This window comes from Anopheles coluzzii, chromosome 2, assembly GCF_943734685.1.
Source record: "Anopheles coluzzii chromosome 2, AcolN3, whole genome shotgun sequence".
Classification (NCBI taxonomy): domain Eukaryota; kingdom Metazoa; phylum Arthropoda; class Insecta; order Diptera; family Culicidae; genus Anopheles; species Anopheles coluzzii.
Genome location: NC_064670.1, coordinates 97338799 through 97360565, shown reverse-complemented (window position 1 = coordinate 97360565; position 21767 = coordinate 97338799). Strand labels below are relative to the sequence as shown.

The following is a 21767-nucleotide window of genomic DNA, read 5'->3' as shown; positions in this document are numbered from 1 at the left end:
ATATTTGATAAATGATATTTAATTCGCATGTATCTCTGCTAGTTTAAATTGTGTTTTTAACGGTGCATCTTAATTCCCGTCGCATGGTGCAGTCGTCAAACGCATGATCCAACGCAACACTTCCGTCGTTAGTTCATATCGCTTCTAGATCTTGCTGTGTTGTCTTTGTGGTTTGAGGACAAAGCCTGAACTAAGACTGGAGCATAATATGTAATAATACTTTGTAGTCTCTAGAGAAAGATGATGTAATACTCTTCTTCTTTCAAGAAAGGTAATCAACCATTAATGTGTAATGCAAATATATTTCAAACCAAATTGCACAAACAAGCAAACAAGGAAACAAGCTAACAAAATGACCCTCTCACGCCACGGTTTTGCCAAAGCTTGTTTTCTTACCAACTATTGCGAATGCAACATTAGCACGAAAGCACATATTCTCTCCTTACCTGCTTTTAAGTTGACCCATTTAGCGGGGATCGTGTGATGCCACCGTGATCGGAGATGGTAACCCCATTGGCACCCATCATCAGCGCAGTGTCGTGGCATGAACTTTAGAAACGTACAAAACTGACACGCACGCGAGATCTTCCCTCGCGAAGATTTCCTCCACCACGGTCTGGGACGGGGACCAGTGGCGCCGGGGAAAACTGTGGCTCACTCTCCCGCCGAAAAGGGTACATCGTGCCGCATGTTGCCATTTTAAAATGTGTTTATATGCTGGTTCGCTGCAATGCCGTGTGTTACATTTTGCAACCGTACCGGCAAGGATGTTCCAGCCGCGCGCGGTGCCATTAATGTGGTGTATACGGTGTTACCTAGCCATCAAACACGATAGGAGAGGATACATTCGGTTTGCCACATGCTTCACCCCGGACCCGGTTCGGTTTAGCGCTAATGCTGCCAGTGCCTGGTGCCGATTGCATAAGAACGGGGAAGAAGGGCTCGAAACCGTCTGGCACGGCAGCGACGGTGCACAGCTTACGACGATGCTGAAAATAAAACACAAAAAGGTGGTAGCAGTAGTAGCAGGCAACAACAGTAGCAGCAGTAGCAGCAGAAGACAGCCCTGAAAACCTAAAAACAATACCGTTCGTGCATGACGAAACGGGTATGTTTTATTGTGTACCCTCTTGCATAGCTCCCGCCCTTTCGCAGTGCAATTCCCCGACCATCCGTTTGGCTACTGTGTTTTGCTAATGCTTAGGTCGTAATAAAAAGCGTTTTTATTTGCCACGCAAAGAAGCGCAGAGGCAGCTTTATAGATCGGGAGTCCCGGGCGTTACGGCGATCCATTTTCCAGCGCTTAAAGTAATATTAATTTTCCATTTGTGCGATACGCGACGAATGCTTGTCAGTTGGTAGTGGTCCCCATCATCATTCAGCATTACACGAACGAATAAATAGTGAAAATGCCGCTTTTTCCCGCATGATCGTGCCTGCGAAAAACACCTTCGCTTTCCATCGAACATCGAAAGTGTGCCAAACGGGCAATCATAATCGCAAATCATCCTCTCCTTGCTCACCCTCGCCTTTCTCTAGGGCAGTGGGATGCGGATGAAAGGGAAAATTGTTATGGAATAACTTTAGCACCTGTTCGACAGCGCGCGGCACCACCACACACAACACCTGTGGGTAGGTGAAAAACGGCACTGGAGAAGGTGTTGTAGCATACTTGTCTGGGGCGCTTCAGAATGTACGTGCGCAATGTGCATTTGCATCGACTGGAAAGGATGATGGCGCACACACACACACACAAGAGGGATGGGAAGGAAACCAATAATGCATTCTCGTAACACGATCGTGCGGCGTGCGTGTGGTGTACGAATGGAAATTGCATAAAATTGGGTTTGAAAGTTTATTAGACGCTCAGCTCAGCGGTGTTGAAGGGGAAAGAATTTTTCATTTCATTTTTGATTGCAGATAATGGAATGCATTAAATGATGACGCACATTGTTGGGACGCGTTTTCCCCCCTTGTTGCGTGGGGTGTTAATAAACACGAGCGCGTGTTTAAAACATCCTCCAAAACGAGAACACTTTTAAACATTTCGAAATATACCATTTTAATGCTTTTGGCAAAAAGGCATCATTGCTTCACCAGTGTGTGACGTACGAGAGGGTCGTAAAAACAATCCCCCTTCATATTAAATCTCGCTGTACTTCAAACTGTGACAATTTAATAATTTAGACTAATAGGGAAACATCTAATTGAAGAAGTTGTGTTTGCATACAGTTCCATTTGTGGGTCAGTCGCGCGCTCGCGCAAACGGCTCTGCTTAGCTGCTGTACCCTCCACACATGCACATTACCCATTCACACACAGCATTATGTCACAGAGTTATGTGCGGTGCTACGCAATGCAGTAAAGCAGCCAGTGTGGTACACACAACCGTGTACCGTTTTAGGCAGAACCGTTCAAGGTTTATGTTTCTATGCGGTCCCGGGAAGAAGGAGATGAACGCCGATCCTATTAACGTAGCCCGTACGCTTCTGGCGAGGGTGATGGACAATTTCGATCGAGGCTATCTACACCCGGCACAGCGTTCCTCCGTTTTCGGCACGGATGATAAACAGTGTGCAAATATTTAGCTGCGAGAAAAAGGTGCGAGAAAAGGGATGCGAGCTAGTGCTGTGTGCTGTTTCTGTCTGTAGAAGCTGCTCCGGTCGTGGGCGTATTTCGTTGCGGTGCCTCAAGCTCGAGCAGCTCGGGTACGATCGATTGCGATCGATATTTCAAATATTGAAATGGTTTTTGTGGTCCAAAATTTGCACAACGTCGGGGCTTTAAACGACGGAGGCTGACCTGACGGACGGACAGTACCTAGTTTTACGTTCACTTTCATTCGTGATGCAAATGGAAAGTGTATGTACGGTCGGCACGATTGCAATTGGAGCACCGCGAATGACTTCATCTAACACACAGGGTGGCGAAAAATTGGAGGTTCAAAAACATATCCCGCGCTTTAGTTTTGGGAATGATCACTCAGCAGAGTGAGTTAGAGTGAATGAGTTAGAATAGCGAGTTGAATCTTCAACATCTTCGAAGAGTAAATAAAAGCTGTTTCGTATTAATGGAGAGATAAATCACTGTTCCAAGATGTATCTCTCTAATGACTCGTTTAACTGTGCGTGAGTTACTGGTTGGCGTGAATATGTTAAAACACTCATATACGACGCTTCAAATAGTATTCCTATTCTTCTTTGTTCGTTGGTGGTTGAGCTCACGATTGAGCTCATTGTACTGACTTGATCAGGTTGTCTATTATTCACTAATGTAACTCACGAATCATTTGGTTGAGTGAGTTAGTGGTCGTTATGGAGAGCTAATTTATTCATCGTGAACTACCTCTAGTATTTTTAACTGACATATGATTTAGTTCACTTTGCTTGAGTTACTCATTGGAGTGGGGAGTTAAATCACTGTTCTAGATAAAATTTCTGAAAGGGTTATATTAATCACGATTCAGTCCGAAAAATTCAGTGTTAATGAAAGCTCAGCGCAGCGCTGAAATCCTACATCACACGCAAAAAAGTGATCTTGATAGATTTATTGAACTTTCAGATAATCTAATTAACTGTTAGCGATTTCAAGCCCTAATAACAAATTATCATGATGATTTATTTGAACTCATTCACTGCAAAGAATTAACTGATAGGCTCATTCTGATTTCTGTATCCACATCACTGATCTGCTTCCATTTTGTTTTCTTGAAATTTTCCTTGAGAAAAGAAAATTGTACGACAGCAGTTCATTCAAGTCAACGTCAACTTTTAATCACACCCACCTCGTACCATGGTGTGTCTGTGTGTGGTGTGACCTGACATTATGTAAATGGTTTTGCACGATCATCTCTGGTTTGCAAAATCTCCCCGAAGCTCACTGGACCGTAGGCTATAATAATCGATCCGATGTGTAGTGATGGCGGGCCACCGGACACTAGTCCAAGGTCTTTGTAATAATCGGTCCACCTCACTGAGCCGCGGAACCACAATTACCCGTCGTTCAACGATCAAGACCAACGCTCGTCCGCCATCTAATGCAATTTCATCCATGCCCAGCGCCGGCGAAATGCGAAAACAAACCACCGGAGCTTTGGAGGCTCTCCAGCCCGTCGCGGGTTGCATAATAGATCTCTCGCCAAACACTCTCACCCTTTCACTGTCACGGTTGTACTAGGTACATGAGCTAGGAATGTGTGTGTGTAGATGTGGAATGAGTTGTACTACATACAAAAGGAAGCTGTCTGATAGACAACAATCACCTTTCGGGAGAGCGTCGAATGTGTCGTCACGGTGCGAGTTGAGATCGAGTTTGCTGATCTTCGTCGTCAGGTACTATCTGGGGATACGATACCGGGGCACAAGACCGACTAGAGAGGGATTAAGGCCGCAACAAAGCCTCCCTTTTTATTCACAGCGGTCTACTTTCGGACTGCTAAATGAAGGGCCATTGTTGAAGACGTCGCCCGGGTGCACAGATTGTTAGGGTGTTGTCGATCGTGTACTGAGTGATGTATTGCATGGAATAGAGGGCAGGGGAGTTGGAAGTTATACCTGTTACGACAGATCGACTGCTCTGCTGCTCCAGTTATGGTCCGCGCCGTGATTACCCCGAGACCCCGGGCCTCAAGCCAAAGGTCTATTGTAACTGATCCTCGCGCAAGGCGGCGGCACCCCAGCACGTGGAGACGATAATAGCACGTAAAATGTGTGTCATGCTCCCCTACCGATTTTAGTTGGCTTCGTCTAATTGTCATCCGGCAGGTGGCTTTGGGTGGTTTTGGGGTGCGTCGTCGCTGGAACTGTCTAGACCACGGATCACAAAAGTGCGTCGTGCGGGGCGCAATTAATGCCTAAGCGCTGAGAGAGATGATATAACATGCAGGCGCCGCGACGGGCCCCCATTGACGGTGGCAAATAGGGAAGCTGTGTTTAAAAGATATTTTTCAATTAGTTCCAGCTAGATCTCGCAAGATGCTGGAATCTTGCACGAACGGTGGGGATTTTACTTGGCTGTTTTGCTCCAGGCGTGCCAGACATTAGTCAACGCTCTCGGGGTTGGAATTGATTGGCCGCGGCATGTATGAGTTGTCCCTCACTCAGGTAATGGTAATGTAGGTCAATGAATGAGTAAGAGTATTGACGTTTCTGAGGTACCGCATTTCACCCGCATAATCTCCGACACGAAGTCTTCGGTCCGGTAGAAATGCTTTCTAAATAATTTAGGTACTCCAAGTTTCTTACTTGAAGATCTCAGACAACAGCGACGAACCTGCGGCAAAGAACAATACGCTTCCGAGTCAAAACATCGTTACAAACCCTATAATACTTAAACAGCGACAGCTTGACGACAAATGCGAAATCAACCTACATTCAAATGGCAAAATGAAACCTGAATTTTAGGCACACGACATACACCGCTTACATCAGGTCTTTGTAAACTTGTCCACCCGTCGGGGTCTCCCTTTTGGGCGGCCCGGACTAGCTGCGCTGACCATTATGAAACGACGACCATTAAGTGGTTTTGTCAGCTACAAGCTCCAGTACACTACTAATACACTCTGCTAAGCGCAACTGACGACTACTACTACTACTACATTTACTACCACTGCTATCCATCTCTCCCTGTTTTGTACACCACGCTGCAATTCATTGCGGTGCGCTTGCTCAATTCCGACGCGCGTTTTGCATCTCGCGCGAATCAACGACCACGCTGGAAAGCTTGCAATTTGGCAGGAATTAAAGTTTAACCTCCATTGTATGTGAAAGAATGCAACGACAGCGGCAGCAGCATCACGCCCAGTTTAGAGGCTGATGAAATATGAGTCAACCGTAGGCTAACGTGTACCTCCCGTAGCGTAGCCTAGCCCATACAAATGACGGAACATCTTGGAAACATGGCCATGGTTGGTGTGTGCTCTCGCGCGCGCGCGCGCCCGCTCTCGTTGACACATTTTCCAACCCCCGGCGAAACAGTTCACTCCGTTCATTATGTGTCGTTTTTCATCCAGCCCTGGCTGCTGCTGCTGCTGCTGCTCCAGTCACCATTGTAAGACGCTGTAAAAATTGCACTAATTTCCATTACGTCATAATGGATGTGGAATCACAGCGTGAAAATAAAAACGCTTAACCTCTCGCTTGTGTACGCTCGTTGTGCGACAGTTCTGCGTCTTGTTGGGGGAAATGGGGCGAGAGAGTGAAAGCGGTAGGGAGCAGCTGCACAGCTGGCAACGACAGACGCTGCCCGGTAGGATTTTTGCACAGCAATGGAGGCAGCAAGGTGACAAAAGATGTCCTTCCATTGGAGCAAAAAGGCATCAATCTCCGGGCGGCGGTGATGCAGACTGTGTGTTAACGGAACTGACCGACTTTGGGTGAAGCGTCAAACGCTTCAAAGTTATATAAAATGGGAAAGCACATTAATCATATCAGACTTCATAGCAGTGGTGAAGTTTGCACTTTTTGTCGTTAAAGCTTGTTTTTTCTTAGGAATAGTCCACTGCATTCTTTGTCCAAAGCAGGCAATATTCTTTTTTTTAATTGATTTGTCATTTTATCTATTCATTTAATTATTATTTTTGTGTTGTTATTTTTTATTTTCTCTTTTATTATATTGTTTATTTATTATTGTTTTTGCTTACTTACTTTTTAAATTGATTTGTCATTTTTATCTATTAATTTTATTATTATTTTTATGTTGTTATCTTTTTTCATTTTCTCATTTATTAGATTGTTCATTAATCTGTGTTTTTGCTTACTTACTTTTTATAACTCTCCTGTTTGTGTATTAACTAATTCCTTTATCCAGTTATTTATTGATTTATGTATCTACCTGATGTTTTATTCTTCTTTATTCATGCATGTTTATTCCCTTTTTTATTTTGTTTTTATTTACTCCTTTACTAGAAATGTTTTAAACTCTTATATTTTTATATTGTTTTTATCAACTTTTTTATTTTGTATATTTTGTTTTTTTTTTTTGTATCAGAATGGATGATTATTTTCATTTTATTCATTTGTTTCTTGATCGTAGATGTGCTGCTATCATAAAATTCATCGATTTAATTAATTTTATTGTCCGTGAGCATGACATTTAAGTAAAATTCGTAAAATGTAAATGCTTTTCTACCATTGTCATTGGCGTGCGAAATAAAATCCCTATCCGGGTCTCCTTGAAACGTTCGTTTACCGTAGATCGATCGTTAGAAGACGCATAATCATCCAATCAAGGTGTCCCTCAGCACACACACTTCCTCCTATCAGAGAGACTGCACGCTCGGAGCGTCCATTTAGCATCAATTCGAAATGCTCTGATAAGTGGCCGAAAGGAGGAGTAAATTGTAAACGCGGTTGGTGGAGCTTTTGTCCGTGCTGTTTGTATTGAACCCAAAATCTCTTCCCGCGTGCTTAAAAGCGTTGACTGCACGAAGAAAACGGCCAAATGTTGTTCTTTTGGAACACACGTTGATTTCATGATCAACAGTCCGTGTGTGTGTGCGTGTGCGTCAAGGTTTTTCCTAGATGGAAAGCACACAAGTCCATTATCCAGCCAGCGGAAACACCGAAATAGACCACTATCGCTGGGTGGCGTGGTGATGTATTTGCATTGTTTCAGGGTCAGTTCATGGGCGAGTTTTAAAGGTTTTTGCGTAGTGTACACCCTGTGTGTTTGTAACGCGTAGAAGATGTCCTAGCGGAGGTATATTTCCGGTCGGTTGGTTGTTGTTTAAAAAAAGCACTCTTCAACTGTTTGCATATAGCTATTGCCTTATCCGTTTGTATTGGTACACACACACACACACACACGCATATTGATCGTAGAAATGGGGTTCCCATTAAAGTCGTCCCACACGCGCGTTAGTCGCACCAGATGCTCGCCACGACCACACGGGCAAAATAGATAAGAAGCGAACAGGTCTGTCCAGTACAGTCACCAGTACAGTCGTGCCCCCTGTACGTCTAATGAAACTAGGTTAGGTGAGTGGTCTAATGGGACGAAGGCGACCACTACTGCACCCATTTCGCGAAAGTGAAAAGTTGCCAAATCCTTCACTTTTTCCCTCCTGTCCAGCTCTGTTGGCAACGAAACGCGTTCTAGGGTAGTTGAGCTGTGCAACACGCTGTTGCAATGTCCGCGTACGCGGACAAACGGTACGCAAAATGGTAATAGAGAAAACAGAAAACTCCCCCTGCAACCACAACCTATATATTAGCCATTGGCGGTGGTGGACGAAGGTGATGGAAGTCTTGCTGTGTGGCGTTGCAAAACTATGCAGCCCAGTAAAACAAAACAAAAGCTCGGATCCCGGCGCCCTGAACGGCGAGCCGCCCACCGAAAGCCAAAGTCCAATAAAAAAACAATCGTTGGGAAATTAAATTTTATAATGCCCTTTTACAACCGGGCCCTCGTTGTGTGTCCGTTGCGTCTTCTTTCCAGCTCGCATCTAACTGCAAACACGTGGTAGCGAAGCATTTATCGTGCATCGATCAGCAAAACGGGGCCCTTATTGCAAAGCGTACGCGTAATTATAGACCCTCCGTTTAATGATAGATGAGCCACTTGGGGGACTTATGGTAGAGGGTGGGATTGGGGTTCTCCGATGATGGGCATTGTCGGTCAGCCCGGGGAAGCGCGCACTGTACACAGCTTTATGACGCCGCAGTCGGGTAAAGTGTGGATGTGGTTTACCGGCCCTCTGTCCGGTACGAGGTGTGGCCTATGTTCCTGTTTGTCGTTCCGATGTTCCGAGTCACGGGAGGCGCGTGCGCTACCGTTTAGGTCTGGCTCTAAATCGTTATGTCTTTTCTGGGATAAAGGGCAGCCATCAGCTGAAGCAGTTGAAGCAGATGAAGCAGTTTATTCCTCTATCAACAAGCGTAACGTTTTATTGGAAAACTGAAAGTTAAAGCGGTTTTTTCCTTCTCTTCTCTATTTTAATCTCCCTTTCGCTTGCTAATCTAACTTGCGCTGGGAACCATGGACAGGCGGTGCAAAGTAGGTGCATCAAAACATACTGCACCGAACTGATTAGCCCCGCCGCATGTCGCTGTCGTTGGTTGGCACGTTCACATTCGTGCATTTGCTTTCCCTCGGTGGCTTGGGCCACGAACCGTTTTTGTGTCATCGTCGCCGTGTGCTTGCTGCTTTTCCCCCATCACTGTACCGTTCCCTATTTCCCAATGGTTTTTTTTTTCTGCAAAGCTGATAACCCGTTTTTCCGACCACCACCACCACCACTACTACGACACCGGGGAGACAGAATCTGGATGGCGTCACGCGCGAAACGAACCAGCTAACTCGTCGTACAACCCAACCGTCGTCAAACTGCTCCTCACCTTCTTCTCCATGGTGTCATGGTACCAAAAGGGAGTTTGCCAAAGTTCGATGCCATCTCCATGTCCTCGTTCTTTTGACGTAAACGGTTTCATAAGCGGTGTGTATGTGTGTGTTTGTGTGGGTTGCTTTCCGTGTCGGTCGGCGCACCGCCCAGTGGTTGTCCAGTTCCAACTGGCTGGGTTCGACGGTTAAATAATCCATCCACTGCACCGATGGCTACAAGCGCCAAAGGGCTAAGAATGTGTGACCAGGCCAGCAAAGCGATCCAAACGGCGTGTGTGTGCACGGGGCGGCTGCTGCTGCTGCTGCTTGACTATCCGTAATCCACTGTACGCGCTAGTTCATTACCTGCAAACTGCTGCCCCTCCGTCCCAATGAAGTGAAGAGCTAGTGCCCGGTCATACATGGCGTGAGTCGCGATTTATTGAATCATTGATCTTTTGCTGTTTCGCAATGCTCTTTCCCTCATAATGAGGGAATTCCGTCAACGGGTGGTTTGATTGCAGACAAGACGATCGCGCTCTGCATTAGAGTCTCCTGTTCGGCCCTGTGCCATAGTGGTGGGAGCTCGGAATCGGACCTACCCGATTCTGATTTGGTGTTCGGAATCAATTCTGGAGCCGATTCCAATTCCGCAGCCGATCCGGATTTGACTCCGGAGTCGATTCCGGATTTAACTCCGGAGCCGATTCCGGATTTGACTCCGGAGCCGATTTCGGATTTTACTCCGGAGCTGATTCCGGAGTTGAATCCGGAGCCAATTCCGGAGCTAAATCCGGATTCGATTCCAGAATCGGAATAGATTTCGGAATCAAAATCGGCTCCGGAATCGGAATCGACTTGGGAATCGCAATTTGTTCCGATAACTTTTGTTCCAATAACCGGAATGAGAATCAGTTATTGACTTGAAATAAGAAGTTTCAGTAGCAAAATCAGTCCGGGAATCTCCATGAGAATGACTCGTTTACAATTAAATTTTGATTCTTTGTGGCTATCAATACGTAGCATCATTAGATCCAAACTGCTCTTGTTATGGAGATGCCGAAACCGTCTTCGATTCCGGAACCGATTCCGATTCCGGAACCGATTCCGATTCCGGAGCTGATTCAGATTCCCGAACCGAATCCGATTCCGGAGCCGATTCCGATTCCAGAGCTGATTCCGATTCCGGAGCCGAATTTGATTTTGGAGCCAATTCCGGAACCAATTCCGGAGCCGATTCCGGATTCGATTCCAGATTCCAGAAAACTTCGAAGCTAGCCGGAATCGATTCCGACAAAAACTTCATTTTTCCCATCACTAATTTTGTCACAGTGGCAATGTTGTCCCAGATTTTCACGCAACAGGAGCGCGAACACGAACCCTCTCTTTCCTCTCTCACATCAAGAAATTAGAATGAAGTGCAATGCTTAATTCACTCTTCACTCTTCCATCCACTACCCAGTTTCCTGGACGACCTTGACCGATTGGGTGCCAAGGACTATCAGCCGACGGAGCAGGACATCCTACGGACGCGTGTCAAAACTACCGGCATCGTGGAGGTGCACTTCTCCTTCAAGAACTTAAACTTCAAGTAAGTACTGGTGGGAGTTCTAACCAGATCGGTTCTTCCTAGGTCGAACATGAATCTAATTAATTATGCTATGTAAACACATTTTTTCCCCAGGCTCTTCGATGTCGGTGGCCAGCGGTCGGAGCGAAAGAAGTGGATCCACTGCTTCGAGGACGTCACCGCCATCATCTTTTGCGTGGCCATGTCGGAGTACGACCAGGTGTTACACGAAGATGAAACCACGGTAAGCAACCACGGTATGGGGTAGACGGGTAAAAACGGCGTGCTTGTGTGTGGCACTTATGTAAGAGGGCGCGGGAAGATCCCCCCCCTAGCCATAAAATTAAAATCACACCGGTGTGCGTGAAGTGTTTAATTTGACGTCACACACAATAATCATCACTCACATCGGATTGGCGTGGTTAAATATTAATTTATCATTTTATGCTGTGGAGAATGCGTTCCCTCCCGCCCGCCACCTCGCTTGCAATGTGCATGCGATACCCCCGATCCGGTGCATTTTTAAGTAGGTCAGACATGGCGGTGGTGGTACACAGCCTGCTGGCAGGGTGCGTCGTTGTTGTTTTGTTTTAGATAAAATGCAGACCAAACAAGTCCTGCAAACGGTGTGCACATATACAAAGAAAACTGAAAAAAAGCGCTGAATTGTATTCAAACCACCGTTGCATAACGGATAAAAGGATACTGTTTTAGGTGATTTTATTTCCTCTCCCGGCAGCAGCATTGAACGGAACTGGTTTGGTGCGAAAAGCGAGCTTACGCAATTGGCCCTGTTTTGGCCGTGGTGCGTTACCCAACGTGCTAAAGTTTCACCAAAAAGCGTGGTATCCCTTTGACCTCCGATTACGAAAGTCCCCACCCCTGTGGTGGTGGTAAAAAAGGGAGAAGGAAGTGGATGGGGGGAAGAGTAGGCTTTTACAATAAGTAAAATAAGGATTCACAAACCCATTTCAGCAGTTGGGGTCGAATCGCGCATGTTATTACGCGATCGTCGCACGTAGCCTGTTTAACCCACTTCTAGAGCGTAATGCGTATTTAATGTTTAATGTTTTCTTTCCTCTTTTTTTCCCCACACCAGAACCGCATGCAAGAGTCGCTGAAGCTGTTCGACTCGATCTGCAACAACAAATGGTTCACCGATACCTCAATCATTCTATTTCTGAACAAGAAGGATCTGTTCGAGGAGAAAATCCGGAAAAGTCCGCTGACAATCTGCTTCCCGGAGTATACGGGTACGTTCTATCCACCGCACGTCGAAGCGGAAACACAACCGCAAAGCCACGAGCTTTATCCATCGCTAACAATGTGCTTTCTTGTTGTGTCTGTTTTCCCTCCCCTGCAGGTGGACAGGAGTACGGTGAGGCGGCAGCCTACATTCAGGCGCAGTTCGAGGCTAAAAATAAGTCCACATCAAAGGAAATCTATTGCCACATGACATGTGCAACGGACACCAACAACATCCAGTTCGTGTTCGACGCCGTCACCGACGTTATCATAGCGAACAACCTGCGCGGCTGCGGTCTGTACTAAATGGGGAGCATTGTGCGCGCCCGTCTCGTGGTCGCCGTGTGCGCGGCCCGCGTTCCTCTCCCGCAATGTAACCAGAAACAGCGGCAGCAGAAGAGAAGAACAACGTTTGCTCTGGGTGAGGGTGGCTGCCCTGTTTTCGTGTGTGGCAGCCCTACGGCCCAACCTTCTGCCCCCCCCCCGCCACCTCTAGCGCGTCATACACACGCACATACCCCGCTTATAATAATGGATTGAGAAAAGATGTACATCGAAACGGTCGGTGGAAGCGATATAGGGGCATGATTGTATGTTTTGTTTTATGTTGTTGCTGTTTTGTTTTTGGGTGTATGTGAGATACATACCGGCGGGGGGTCACTTGTTCCCTAATCCCCACGGGAAGCGGGAGTTCTAGGTCGCAACGGATCAAAGGCCACATGTTGTTGTAGCGCAAAGATTTTGCAGGTTTATTTTATTGAGTTGTTGTTTTTTTTTTCGACGAAGGATTACACAAGTCCACGGGGGTGGATTGTCGGCCCTTGCACTATATCGTGAAGTACGCGATAAGCTCTTACTATCCCCCCTCGCCGCTGCTACATTTGAGGATCATTCGGTGTCATATCGAGAGTCGGGAGAGAGAGAGTCGAAAGAAAAAGCTTCCTCGACAGGGGGTGAAAAACGGCGACGAAACCAAACAGAATATGATGAAAGCAGTAAAAGAAGAGGGGATATGCTTAGCCACTAATTTGACGTCATCGCCGTTGGTTTAATTGCGTTTCACTCTGAGCTGAGACAGATCGGACACTATGACATTACAATAGCACTTCGCCGAAGGATACAAAAAAAGCAAACAAAAAATAATATAATTATTAATAAAACCAGCAGGGACAGTGGCAATAGGCGGAAGGGTAGGGCGGGGCGATGGGGGGAGAGGGAGGGAGGTTTACAATGTGTTCAAAACTGCGGTGTGTAGTAGCGTACTTTTGGCCGTGGCAGGGAGAGGCAAGTACAAGCCAGAAGCAGCAGCCAACACTCTGATCCGTGGGCTAGGATCAGGACAGGAACGGGAGTGAACGTTGGGAGTGTTAGCAGCAGAAGCAGTAGTATTAGTAGCATACTCTACCTAAATCGCAACAAACAAAAACAAACAAACAAACGGATGATACACAGAAACGCACAAGGAAAGCACTATGCGCAAACTCTACTCTAGTGTGTAATCTTACCTTATACATTTTCCCCCTCCAGAACGCATACGATCGGCAGATAGCCGACAGGACCGTGAGCCAGTGTGTGTGTTTTGGTTACAGTGTTTTGGTAGCTCAAAATGCTCTCACGCCCCAAGTCCCTCGTACGATTAGTGTAACAAAAAGGTGTGGCATGACATGTTTTATTCGAGTTTTCGAATTCGAATCACATCGCAAAAATGGAACATGTGCATCGGGATGAGTCTCACAAGTCCTACATTCAACGTTGAAATGGAACCGGCGCATTCGCGCTTCGTGTTTTTTTTTCATAACTTTTCGTGCAAAAAAAAAAAAAAAAATTGGGGAAAACACAAGATGCACTTGTTTTGAGGGAAACTGCTTGCCACGCCCCAACGGCTTTACGACCTGGGCTGGAAACATTTTCGTTAGCTTTGTTCGGTGGTGGGGTCTAGCTAAAAGGAAACATTCTTCCCCGTTTTGAACTAGAGGAAGAAAAGGCACTGCGCGCACACACACACACACATATTTCCCAATTTATTGTATGTAATGTTTATGTTGTTACGTTTTGTTTTGTTTTTTTTTTATATTATTTCGGCTGTTAAGGAGTAACACGTACACGTAAAGAAGGAGCAAGGAGAAAGGATACAGAGAAACCTATTTATTATTATTGCTATTTGTATTAATACTACTGTAATTATTCTTATTGCGTACGTTTAGAGAGAAAGAGAGAAAGGAGGGTTGGCTCGTCGCCACCAACTACTCGTGTGCGCGTGAGTGTGGATGTGTGTTTTGCCAGCCCCATTTAAAAAAAAAACGGGAAAGTGTTTGGCAAAACTGAAACTAAACTTGTAAGGTAACCAGCGTACATCTGTTCGGGATAGGTAACAACCACAAACAAACGCAAAACTTGGTCCTAAAGTTTCGGTGGAACGATACGCACACAAAAAAAAAGAAGTAAAATGCTATCCAATCTCGCGATTTAGCCCAGTTGGTGGTTGTTTGAAGCATCGAGTGGATATGTTAAGGTCGCAAAACAAATGCAAAAAACGGCACGGACAAATGGATGTGATTGTCCGTTGCGAGATGAGGCGCACAACGTTACATGCGGGTTAGAAACGCTATTCAGTTGCATCTACATTCCTTAACGAGGGTATTTCTTAATGGTTATTTGCTACAACAAGCGCACACAAACACACAGCACCATTGTCCCTGTACACTCCCTATCGTTCCTATAAATACCAACCAACCCCGTAAAGTCCCATCCAGTATTTTTCATAAACGAAACGCGCCACCATTTAAAGCCTACCAGTCAGTGACACACACACGCACAGAAAACAATGCACAATATTTAAGAGAGATTCTATTAATTAGTACTTTAGCACCAAAGCAGAAGCAAACGAAATCAAAGATTATTGAAAGATCGGCTCGTGTGTTTGTGCGTAAGCACAAGATCACCCTCTAGTCTACCCCCTCTAGTGGGGCGGAAGGGACGGCGGGTGGTGAAGAGGGTGTACTCTATTTTCTATCGTTAAGCTCTGCCGCATAACACGTGTCGCGCTCACGTCTTCTGCCTTTTCCGCAGCTTTGTGCCAACGAAACGAAGATCGATGTTTGTTCTCTATCTTTGCTACAGTTAAGGGATTTTGTCCGTGTTGTTTTGTTTCACCCCCTCCCTCCAATCCCCTTTTCTCTCTGTGGTTGTGAAGAATGGTGAAAGATGCTGTAGATGAAAAGGCTACTAATGCCAGGAACAGGTGTGTACCCATATGAACATGCGTTTCTTTGCAGTTAGTTTGCCCTTCTTTTACCACCTTTCCTTGCACTGCCCTGGGTGTGTGTGTGCCATACCGGGTCGTCCGTACGGCCCCGGCACGGCTGGTACCACCCCGAGGGCTTCGACAATCCGACGGTAACAGATTTATGTATTTTTCGTCAATCGATACGTTTTACGCGTAGCAATACACAACAGTCCGTTTAAACAATCCTTTAGTAAAAGTACAAAGCTATCTCTCTTTAGCCTCTCGTTCTTTAGCAGCGCTTTGCGTATTTATATTCCGTTTAGGATAGTTCGAAACGCTACCACAACCACACCAGGCGCCTTGCCCTGTTGTACACGTTCGAGAGTAACGGCCGAAAAGGTAGCAAAAAAGGGTTGGCAGAAAATCATAAAATCAAAACTATTGGCAAATTGGCTTTACCAGCAACACTCGCCGTGTGTGTGTGTGTGCGCTCACAAACGACCAAATAATGAAAATTCAAAACATTATCTGCACACCAAGCGGCGAAAGAAGGATCCTGGCTGAACGAAACAAAACAAAACAAAACTAACCACAAGCGTAATGCGCGTAACGGTGTGACCGGTGGCAGGTAACGTAGAGAAGAAGTGTAGCACGTCCGGCACCGTGAGCACCGTGAAGGAATGATTCTACTTCTATTTTTGATAAAAAAAGAAAACATAATTTTTAATATTTTTTCTACAAATCCTATAAACCAAACGAACACGAAGACGCCGGATTGCGCAGAGGCACACCGTGTCTAGGTGCGAGCCATGTCGCTTAAGAGAGAATCACACATCATACACGCATTAATACACACATACAGAACAATAGCGTAAACTATATAGTATTATGTATTAAGAATTATCTCAATGAAAGTATGGGCGAAAAATGAAATCATTTCTATTGCTATTTTCTCACCGGCAGATTGTATCGTTTTTTTTTTAAATCTTTTTCAACCATTGTTACGCACGGTTCCTTGCTCAGCAGAGAAGGAGGAGTGTATTGTATTGCCGACAATGGCCGACTATTTGACATTTTGTTCGAAAGCAAGACACACCTAATCCCGCCTGTGCTACATATAAGCACTGTCGCAAGCAAAAAGCGCTTTCTAAACGTATCCCACTTTTCATCACTTCCGGGGTTTTCGGTTCCATTTCAAACAGGGTTTTCTGAACTCTAACGGTAAATAAATCATCTCCACGTGCTTATCAATCAAATACGGAAACGGAGTGGCCGCGCAGTCGCGCTCCCTAGGAGCAAAACATAGCACAAACATAGAACTAATACAAACAGCATAATTGCATAAAACGCGAAACTTGCGGCTATGTAAGTACCGCGAAGGAAGGAGCAAAAACCCGCACGCAAAAGGTGTATCCGAACGAAGAAAAGAGAGAAATAGAAAATCCAAACACGCCAATACGAGAGCAGAAGAAACACTTGGAAACTGGATGAATGAAATTGTACCGCACAAGTGAGGCAAACCTATATCCGCTTTTGACTACCCAAAATAAGTATCTTTTTTGAGTAAAGAAAAGAAAAAGAAGAAGAAGAATAAGAAGAAGTAAAACCAATGAGTAAAGAAAAGGAGGTGGTAGTAAGCGCAAATCACACACACATACAAAAACAAACAAACAAACAAACACAAATAATCTAAACAAATACTATAATATTTGACGATAAAAAGAAACATTTAGAATGAGAAAACCAATGTGACATAAAACAAGTGTGGCAGTGAACAGCAGACGGCTAGAAAGGAAACTATCTTAGGAACAGAATGAAATGGTTAATAATAAAAAAGGGTAGGAAAAAAAACTACAACAAGAAAGAAAAAAGAAACTAAAGAAGAACAAAAAAAAAACAACCCCTACAAACATACGAAAAGAGATAAAACTAAAACAAAACCTAGATTAGAACGCGTTACGTGAGAAAAGTGAACAAACAAACTGAAGCAGATTGGTTTAAGGCAGCGGAAGAAAAGTGATGCTGCAGCTAGTATCAATAATAGTGGCATCAACACGCAAGAATCTTTTTTTCTCTCACAAGAGAAAACACATCAATAAGTCAAAATCTGCAGTATAAATCAACCACATCAAAACACAATCCCCTGGGGCGTCGTCCGCTCTTAGTTATTACGCATTTACTACGCATCACACATAAATCGAAGCTAATTGGATAAGGAAGACATTGGACATTGGGCAGCTGAAGAAATAGAGGGCTAGCATCCCGCACCATCCCACGAGCTCTGGAGTGCGGGGGGCACAGGTTTTGTTAGATAAAGATTCGTTTTTTCTCGCCAATCCCAACGCCAACAAGCAGGGCAGGATAAGTGGCAGGATGTCTAGGTATAGACCCCCCTTTGGCTCATATATCGTTCCGAATTTATTGCTAAAACCATAGCCAATAGTCTTACGGCGATATTAGATCATTCATCCCGAATAGATCCATCATTGCCCTTCCCAAAAACGCACACACACGATTTCCGTCGCGAAACGCGTTGTGTGGGGCTGCAAAACGACCGACGCAGGTCCTTGCTTCTTGCGCATTACGCTTCAAATCGTGTGGCACGTGGTTTTTTCTACACACAACAACTACAACAACACCCGCTACCAAACTCTCTCTCACCATTCTGGTTTTCTTCTTCACTTTCAACAACAACAACACACGTTCGCACAACGCGGACAAAGGTGGTGGTGAATCCTTTGAGTAAGTAAGAATTTAAAGCGACAAAAACCAAACTAAACAAAAAAAAAAAACGCATTCATACAGAGATACAGACATTTATTCTTATTACCACCTCGAAAAGTTCGCTGTTTAGGGGATGGTTTGTGGAAGTAGTTTGTGGAAATGCTGTGTGCTGTGGCTGCAGGAATGAGATCTGTTCGAGCAACTAGAAGCAAGAGGAGAAGAAGAAGAAGAAGAAGAAGAAGAAAAAGTAAAACAAAAACGTCTCAAATTTATTACAAAACTTGATGAAAGGTAGCAAAAAAATCTGGTAATAAGAAACATTGCGAATGTAGCTATATATAGCAGAGCAGTAAAAGGGAGGAGGGAATATGAAAGAAGGTATGCAACATTCAAAAGAAGTATATATAAAATAACAAAACAAACAAAACTATTAGAAACTGTAAAATGGAACAAAGAAGAGAGAGAGAAAGAGAGAACAAGGAAACAAGAAGTTAAAAGAAACCATACAAAAAAGGTAAAAAGGTAAAAGAATAATAAAAGTCGTAAACAAACAAACAAACAAAACAAAAGAGGATGGGGGAAAAGTAAAACAAAACGTGAACTCTGGAGATAGCAAGCAAAACGAAGAAATGTACACCTATAAAATGGGTACCTTCGGGTACAAAACCTACTTCCAACGCAAACGGAAGTGGTGCGTTTTTTTTGCTTTATCATCATCTCTTCCTGCTCTCCCCCAACAAAACGAGTGTTTATGAAGCGCACGCTAACATATGGGCTAATGTGTAAAGGATTGGAAAATTTGGAGAACAAACCAAAGGAAATGGAAAGTGAAAACACAAAAGGAGATAAAACTACTTTGTGCGGCACATATAAAACAAAAAAAAAGACCCCAACAACAGCGCAAACTCTTTCTCTGGTGGCATTAAACAGAACAAAAAGAAGAAGAAGAAAAAAACGTCGTAGATACATCACATTATAAAGGCATATATAGGGTTGAGTAAACGGTACACAAACATCCTCTCTGTCTCTCTCTCTCTCTCTCCGCATAACAGCAGCAAAACGCAGCAAATCAGCAGCAGTAAAAGGTGGCAGGAAAAGAGGCAGGTGAAGAATAACAGAATAAAAGCACCACAAACCCGGAAAAAAGGAACAAACAAACAAAACAAAACAAACAAAAAAGGTAAACCAAACATATATTTAACTTAATGTGTATGTAATTTTATGTGTGATGTAAAAATCGGAGAAATAAATGCGTTTTAGCCACTAAAGTCATAAGAAAAAAAAGGAAGACGTTGTTGATTGTTTCCTGGTTTTTCGGTGTCATCACGTTTGGCAAAGAAAGGGCGGAAAACGCTTTGTTTTCAGTACTACTGATACTAATAGTATATGTATATAATTGTATTATAATTTACATACAAATGGCTTTGGATTGCTGTACTCGGTGTTACATCAACTTCTAGCAGTAGATCTGAGCAAAAAAGAGGTTTTATTTTTTCATTCTTTACTTCCTTTTGCTTTCTCGTCTTTGCTCCTGTTACCTGAATTCTCGCACACTAACATAAAACACAACGAAGCACAGCGGAAAATTATCGGAAAAAAGGTAAGCGAAATCCAATAAAAAAAAAACAAAAAAACAAACTTATCACACACTAGCTCTAGCACAAATCAGTCCGAAATCGAGGTTTCTCATCACAATTGTTCGGAATATCGTAAAATATCGTTAAGATAAGGGGGGCAACGAATTCGCTTGCTCTAGCACACGGTTGGACGTTTTAAAACCTCTCCTCCTGCATCATCAAACCCCCACCACACCAAGCAGCATTGTTGTAAAAAGAGGGAAGAGGTAACAAACCGAGATTGACCCGTTACGAGTAGTGTGAAAAGGAAGTGGAGCTGGATTTGTTTCGCACGCCGCACGCAACGAAGGAGGAGCAGGCCACACGAGTTTCATTCGTTGATTGTTTCCAGCAGGGGCGTAGACGACGGGGAGAAGGAATGCACGTCACCCGGCTGGCAGGCAGGGGAAGGAATCGTACCACCGTCCACTGGCACTGGCGGCCGCCTGCTGCCCACATCCTCGCACATCACGAGCTGCTCCGTCGGTGAAGGTGTTGTTCCGGGGGATACTTTGGTCGACAGTAGCGCCCGTAACTGCTAGAACCGCTTTCAGTTTTCGGTAAAGTACGGATGGGACATGGCCTGTTCGGCGCTGAGTCTCAGCAGTGGACGGCAGACGAGCAGCTTCTGCAGCAGATCGCGCCCTTTCGAGTTGAGGCGCGGCACCACCTGGCTCCAGGACGTTGTCGGTGGGTACACTGTGGGGGGAGGGGGTGGGAAAAGATATCCATTAATGCTGGTGCGGGTTTTATTACGGGCAGGGGACTAACGAGCATACGCACATGGGAAGGGTTTGTAATCGGACAGCTGCGTAATGCCGGGCCAGTTCTCCTCCTCCGGCGTACCGAGCAGCTTGAATATTCGCTTCAGCTGATCGTCGACATCGGAGCCGGGAAAGAGGGGCCGGCCCGCGTTCGCCAGCTCCGCAAAGATGCACCCGGCCGACCACATGTCGATGCTGGTCGTGTACAGTTTGGCACCGAAGAGTACGTCCGGCGGCCGGTACCAGAGCGTCACCACTTCCGCCGAGTAGCACTTCACCGGTATGCCGAACGCGCGGGCCAGCCCAAAGTCGGCCAGCTTCAGCTCGCCGTTCTTGTTGATCAGCAGGTTCTGCGGCTTCAGATCCCGGTGCAGCACGTTGTGGCTGTGGCAGAAGGCGAGCCCGCGCAGCAGCTGGTACATGAAGCTTTTCACCACGTCCGGGTCGATCTCGCCGTTCAGGCTGTCGAAGTACTTCTTCAGATCCTGGTCGCAGTGCTCGAACACGAGCGTTAGCTTCTTGTCCGAGTGCAGCACGTCGTACAGCCGGACGATGTTTTTGTGCTTCAGCTCCTTCAGCAGACAGATTTCGCGCAGCGCCGAGCTCGGCACACCCTCGTCGTCCTCGTCCAGCCGGACCCGCTTCAGGGCGACGATTTCGAGCGTGTCCCGGTTCTTACCCTTGAACACGGTACCGTACGTACCTTCGCCGATTTTCTCGAGCTTTTCGTACTTCTGCATGGTGAGGGGTTGCTGCGGGCGGTGGTAGTGCAACGGCTGTATGGGTGGATGAGAGATATGTCTTAGCCTGAAAATAATGACCTGATTTTTTGCGTAGCTAATGCACCCAAACTATACGCGACGAGCAAAAACAAATGCGTGCGGAATTGTTTTTGCCAATATTTTGGATTGTTGTTCTGTGGGTTTGACAGGTTGGGGACTATGGGACAAACTTGTTGATTGTAGAGGGCCGATTTTACATACTTTTTTCATAACGTTTTTTTTTTTCAAATGGCGCAAGCTCATATTAAACATATGCTTTCTAGTGAAGATGTGAAAAAATCTTCTAATTTCATCTGAAATGCCTGTTGTCGCTCTTAAATTGAATATTTTGTAAACATTTCGATAAAAAAGCTGTTCCAAGTTATCGACCACTGTGCAAGAGTATTTCACCTCTAGCCGGTAAAACTGGAAGAATGTTTACAGGAGCTCTTCAAAACGTCGTATCATAAATAAATCACTTTTCAGACATTTGAAAAGTTACTTAAAAGTTGTTCCAAACTGCAAATGTGCTGTAAAGTCAAT

General features: G+C 45.1%; 2 protein-coding genes across 9 annotated transcripts in view; one reads left to right on the top strand and one right to left on the bottom strand.

The window, feature by feature from the left end:
- Positions 1-13845, top strand: part of LOC120953849 (G protein alpha o subunit) — a 57958-nt gene extending 44113 nt beyond the window's left edge. For all 8 annotated transcript variants that reach the window (XM_040374163.2, XM_040374159.2, XM_049607546.1 and 5 more), the window contains 4 exons: positions 10781-10909; positions 11003-11132; positions 11988-12141; positions 12252-13845. In XM_040374163.2, the coding sequence (XP_040230097.1) occupies positions 10781-10909; positions 11003-11132; positions 11988-12141; positions 12252-12439 (601 nt within the window). In that variant the 3' untranslated portion in view covers positions 12440-13845. The remainder of the gene's footprint in view (positions 1-10780; positions 10910-11002; positions 11133-11987; positions 12142-12251) is intronic.
- A 96-nt stretch (positions 13846-13941) lies between these two features.
- LOC120953850 (cyclin-dependent kinase 5 homolog) lies at positions 13942-21383 on the bottom strand. Its single transcript, XM_040374164.2, has 2 exons — positions 20483-21383; positions 13942-20398 (listed from the first exon to the last, which is right to left on the bottom strand). The coding sequence occupies exons 1-2, from the start codon at positions 21201-21203 to the stop codon at positions 20250-20252; spliced, it is 870 nt and encodes a 289-aa protein (XP_040230098.1). The 5' UTR covers positions 21204-21383; the 3' UTR covers positions 13942-20249.
- Positions 21384-21767: the final 384 nt, after the last annotated feature.